The sequence below is a fragment of the Nannospalax galili genome, unplaced genomic scaffold, assembly GCF_000622305.1.
Source record: "Nannospalax galili isolate Female #2095 unplaced genomic scaffold, S.galili_v1.0 scaffold281, whole genome shotgun sequence".
NCBI classification, from domain to species: Eukaryota; Metazoa; Chordata; class Mammalia; order Rodentia; family Spalacidae; genus Nannospalax; species Nannospalax galili.
Window position 1 is genome coordinate 4196471 of NW_008349068.1, and position 6204 is coordinate 4202674.

The 6204-nt window shown below is 37.7% G+C and overlaps 1 protein-coding gene across 1 annotated transcript in view; it reads right to left on the reverse strand.

Moving 5' to 3' along the window:
- The window catches only part of Dytn (dystrotelin), an 85191-nt gene that overhangs the window by 38699 nt on the left and 40288 nt on the right, over positions 1–6204 (reverse strand). The window contains 1 exon segment of the mRNA XM_008846257.2: positions 5672–5819. Within this exon segment, the coding sequence (XP_008844479.2) occupies positions 5672–5819 (148 nt within the window).

Genomic DNA, 6204 nt, shown 5'->3' on the forward strand with positions numbered 1-6204 from the left:
AGACACCAATAGCCCAGGAAACAAGGGCAAGAATTAACAAGTGGGACCTCATTAAACTAAAAAGCTTCTGTACATCAAAGGAGACAACCAAAGAAACAAACAGAAAACCCACAGAATGGGAGAAAATCTTCACCAGTGATACATCTGATAGAGGTTTAATATCCAGAATATATAATGAACTCAAAAAACAGAGAATCAAGAAAGGAAGCAATCCAATTAAAAGATGGGCTAAGGACCCGAACAGATAGCTCTCAAAAGAAGAAATAATGATGGCTAAGAAGCATCTTTAAAGGTGTCCAACATCACTAGTAATTAGGGAAATGCAAATCAAAACCACTTTAAGATTTCATCTTACTTCAGTCAGACTGGCTATGATCAAGAGAACAAATGATACCAAATGTTGGAAAGGATGTGGGGAAAAGGGAACATTCATCCACTGCTGGTGGGGCTGCAAACTTGTACAACCCCCATGGAAAACAGTGTGGAGAACTCTTAAAAAACTACAAATGAACCTCCAATTTGACCCAGTTATACCACTCCTTGGCATATACCCAAAGAACTCATCCTATTGCAGAGACACTTGTACATCCATGTCTTTTCACAATACCTAGGAGATGGAAGCAACCTAAGTGCCCCTCAACTGATGAGTGGATAATGAAAATGTTGTCCATTTATACAATGGAGTTTTACTCAGCAGTAAAGAAAGACGAAATCATGAAATTTGCAGGTAAATGGATGGAACCAGAAACTGTTATACTAAGTGAAGTAACACAGACTTAGAAAAACAACAACATATGTTCTCCCTCATAAGTGGATCCTAGCACCAAATCCTGATAAATGAGTATGTATCCAGACATAACTACAGGAACCAGGATAATGAAAAGGAAACAGGGAGATAAAGGAAAAGAAACAACCTGAAAGAGAAGAACAGTAGGAAACAGGCATTAATAAGGGAGATATGGATAAAAATGGGGTTATTTTAAGGGGAGGGAGGAGGGAAGGTTATACAGGGGACCTAGGAGATAACAGGAAAGAAGGAGCTTAAGGGAGGTGGGACCATAGAAGGTTATTATTAAGGGAGAAATGGGAAAAAATGGGGACATCTTAAACGGAGAAACCATGGTTGAAGGGTTAGATAATGAGAGAGAGAATAATGCTCAGTAAGTTTAAAAAAAAAAAAACCAGAGGAGGGCCTGGAGAGATGGCTCAGCAGTTAAGAACACTGTTCTTGCAGAAGACCAGGGTTCAAATCCCAGCATCCACATGGCAGCTAACAGCTATCCATAACTCCAGTTCCAGGGAATCCGACAGCCTCTTTTGTCTTCTGCGGGCATTGCACGACACAGGTGTACTTACCTACATGCACACAATACACACATACACATAAAATTTTTAAAAAATAAATAATTTTTTTAAATCAGAAAAAAGATAATATATGTCTAGGCAAGGTTTATCTGAGAACGTTTGGTCCTTGCTCAAGCTTTATCTACATGGCACATGGTAATTAAAAGTACCAGACTGATGGAACTAACCTTCTTGGATGTTTAACAACTATACTTTGAGGCCTATACTAATTTGGTCAGAGGGACATAAAAGACAGCTTTTGCTCCTTGCCCTCCTAGATCAACTAAGTTCCAGGGAACTATGAGCATCTCTCAAGATGTCCTATAACTGTGGTGAGTCGCCTGTCCTCTTAATCAAGGAGGCCATGGAGACCCCATAAAATGCACTTGAACTAGTGTCTAGCCTACAAAGAAAAGGTTCAACACAGAGGAAACATTTCCTCCATGCTTCCAAGCCAAGCCAGCCATGGTTGAGCAGGACCTTTGACGTATCTTTATATCAATAGAACTGGTGAAAGAAAGGAGCCAGGGCCTCCTCCCAAGCCCATGTGACCCCCGAGGAACAGATCCTCAAACGGCCTTAAAAGTAAAAATAAATTCATTTATCTGGGCCAACTGTATTGCCTTAAACACTCAAAAGGAAAGTATAACCAAAGATTAAAGGAGTCAATATAATTTTTTCAGAGTCAATATGTATAGCAAAAGGCTAAATAACAAGAAACAATGCCAGACAGGAGATACCTTCCTTTGAGTTGTTGGCCAGGGTAGCACAAGAGACTCCCAGACAGGCACATTGATAACTGACTGCTGCTAGATGAGGAAGAGCTGATCTTCCTAAAACAAGGAACTCTAGGTAGGCTGACTAGATTCAGTGGATGGACAAGCACTGGGGAACAGCTGGGGATGCTGCCAACACATTGGACAGTAACAGGGATGACACAGTGTATGGGCTCCAGTGGGGGGGGGTGCTATTGGGAGGGTGCCATTTGGGAAGTGGGTATATAGATGAATGATTGGGATGTTCTGAATGAAATACACACATTAAAAAAAATAAAAAAGTTATATTTGAGGAGGAAGCATAAACATTTGCTTCATGTTAATTAGGAGAGGTGATAAACATTACCATTGAAATCTACCTGATGACTTTATATCCATACTCAGGTGCCAAGAATCCGAGTATAGCAAACTATGACTAGTAATAATCAGATACATAGAAATTAGAGACACATATGCAAACATCTAAGTGTTAGTAGCATTAAAAATGAGTCTTTCTGTAGGAAACAGTATATTTTAAAAGTGAAATGAAGATCTTTTTTAAAGGTTAAAACCTTAGTCAATTTTATGTCTTATAGGGTTTCTATAGAGTTCAATATTGTATTTATTCAACTGTGAATCTAAAAATTTACAGCCACTTTTGAAAGAGAGTATCTTTGCTCTGGAAATTGTTATTGAATATGTTAAAGTTGTAATGAAATGCTTCTTCTAATCATGTGGTTATTAAATAAAAATAAAAAATAAAAAGTAAAATAAAAATGAGGCTGGAGAGATGGCTTAGTGGTTAAGAGCTCTCACTGCTCTTCCAGAGGACCCAGGTTCAATTCTCAAAATCCACATGGTGGCTAATAACCAAGTGGCTAATAATCATTGGTCACTCCAGTTACAGAGGATTTGATAACCTCTTCTGGCCTCTGCAGGCATTGCACTACATGGGTTCACTTACTATATAGGCAAAACACTCTTATACATAAAATAAAAATAAACAAATAAAAATTTAAAAATACCATAGCTAGTTACAGGCCAGTTGGGGCTACAGGGAAACCCTGTATCAAAAATAGAAAAAAAAGGGGGGGGGCGAGAAATGGGCATATGATAGTATATGGGAAAAGGTTGTATAATAGCAATGGAATTGAGCAGAAACTTTGGGAATGATGAGTATTTTTATGGCCAGGATGGAGAAAATGGTTTCATGGGTATATGCCTGTCCTTACATTCATCATATTAAATACATGCCATTTTAATGCATCAATCATGCCTTACTCAAGTGATTGAAAAATAAAAGTGAATCTATAATACATGAATAGGTATCTTTAAGCTAGAACATCAAATAATGTTCTCATGTAAAAATAAAATGAAAAGCAGTTGAGATAAATGGGAAACAGTAAAACACATCCTCAAATGTTGAAAATATTGTATGTAACTAAAAGGAGCTACGAGGCAGATATTAAAAAGGAAAAGATTATTTAAACAAAAAACAGGAGTAGGAAATTATCATCTCTTATGCGTCAAAATAAAATCCAGATAGATTTCAAAGTTAAATGTCAAGAGAAAGTATGTTAAAATAAAATACAGGAAAAGAATTAGTTTTCCATGTTCTATGATTCAAGTATGTGGTGTCTTCAACAATAAGGTCTTACTGTTAAGTTCTGGAGGGTAAACAACAACATTGGTAATAGCCTGTAATGTTTGGAGGTCTACAGAACCTAAACCAACTCCAAATGCCTTATCATTAGACTCACAGATTAGTGCATCTTTCAATGGTCATCAGAGAAGCCTCTTTTGGCAGTAAATGGTGATTAATACAGCCACAGCTAGTCAAAGTACAGAGAGTAAGAGACTGCAAAATGCTCAGCCCTAAGTGGGACAACTGTATCACATCCCCTCCAGGAGAGGCTCAGGGAACACTGTGGGACAGGAGGGGGCAGAAGGATCTTAAGAGCCAAAGGTGGTGAATGACTGCAAGGGAACAGTGTTTTCTGGACAGTGCAGGGCAGGTACTTAGATGAAGTCACAGCAGTTGTGACAGCATGCACAAGACCTGCACAAGGTCAACCAAATAAACATTCCAGCATGGAGAAAGGAGGTGGGTATGCCCTAGCAAAGGAGCTATTGCCAATTGGTAGCTGCTAGAAGAGGGAGAATCAGTTTTGTTCAAGACTGTGGCGCCTGGTAGGCTGACTATGCTCTGGGGGTTGGCCACACACCCATGAGTATACTGGCAGAACAAATTGGACTAGATGGGCCTTTTTTAAAAAAACATAAAATTGCGGGGGTGTGTGTGAAAAGAGGGGTGGACTTAGGAGAAGATGGGGCTGTGAGTATGACAAAAATACATTGTAAAAACTGCTCAAATAATTAAGAAAATACCATTTTAAAAAGGAATCATTTGGTTTCTTATTGGAGGGCTTTTTCTAAGTCTAAAATTTTAAGAAACTACAAAGGAAAAAATTGGTAATATTTTCACGAGAATTAGAAAATTCCACATAGCAAGTCACATTATAAATAAGACTGAAAGAAACAACTAAGAAGTCAAGTGGTAAAAGTACGAAGTTTAAATATATGGTTAAAACAAAGAAAAGTGGGAGGAGAGGAAGAGAGAGACAGAGACAGAGACAGAGAGAGGCAGACTGACATGGGGGCAAAAGGCAATTGCCTTCTAAAGTATTTGGGGGAAAGTTTCACTCAATTAGAGAAATTTAAATTAAGGTGAGTGTAATATTTTATTTTCTTTCAAAACTGTCAAAATTAGAGCATGACAATAATCTGTCTTAGCCTTACAATGTTTAAGTGAGCCAAGGACTTGCATTTTTGGGAGTATAATCTGATATTTCTTTCTTAAAGGTAGTCTTGCAATAAGCATGAAGAATCTTAAAAATATTTTCAGTGATATTTTGGTGACATAACTGTAGAAATGTGTTCCGGAGAAATAATTTGGTAACTATATACAAAGAACAATAAATGAAAATTTTAATAGTAAATTTTAAATTACAGTAAAAATTGGAAATAAATGTCCAATAAACATAAAACTAATAGTGTTCTATCAATTTTGGAAGAGTTATAGAAATGGAAAATAATTTACATTGATGTTTAACAGTGTAATCAACACATTTCAAAGCATGATATAGGCTGAAACATCTAAAAGGAAGTATATCAAAATGTTAATGATGAATATATAGATTATTTTTATTTTCATTTTTTTCTGCTTTTCCAAATTTTATGTAATAACCACAGCCCTAGCTTGGCATGGTGGCTTACACCTGTAATCCCACTACTCTGTAGGCAGAGACTAGAGGTCTCCTTCAAGCTCCAACCCAGCTTGGGCTACATAGAGAGTTCCAGTCCACCCTGGGCTACTAAGACTGTTTCAAAAGACAAAAATAATGTAGTCTTCTTTGATGGAAAATATACGTTCCTATAGTTTATCATTGATCACATTAACATCATGAAACTATTTCCTAATCTGGGAAGTGGTTTGCCAAATCTCAGTACATGCTTACTAAACGATCCAGATGCTGCACATCTGTGATATTTTCTCTCCTTGTGGGACTTACCAGGAAGTGTGAGTTGCTGTCATTTCCTTGCCGAGCATGAGATATTCTTTGACGTACATGTCTGGAGCACTCTGTAGCTGCTGCTTCCACTGGGCCTATTGGCCTCACATACCCTGGGACTTTAGGGCTGTTACGTTGAAGGGAGCGCCTGTTAGAAAATAGAATTTTAAAAGATGTTGGGGAAATTTTTAATGATTAAGTATGATATTGAAGCTTTTTTTGAAAACTTTTTGGAAAGCTTTATTTTTATGTGTATTTATGTGTTTTTCCGTGTGTGCATATACCCTGTATCTGGGTACTGGAGGAACCCAGAAGAGGACGTTGGATCCTCTGGAGTTGGAGTTCTAGGCAGTTGTGAGTCTCCCAATAAAGGTACTGGGAACTGAACTCTGGTTCCTTGGAAGAGCAGTAAACGCTCTTAACTGCTGAACGGTCCCTCTAGCATCCCCCTCCCCTTTTGAAGCATAAAAATTTGCTTCATGTTAATTAGTAGAGGTGATAAACATTACCACTGAAATCTACCTGATGACTTT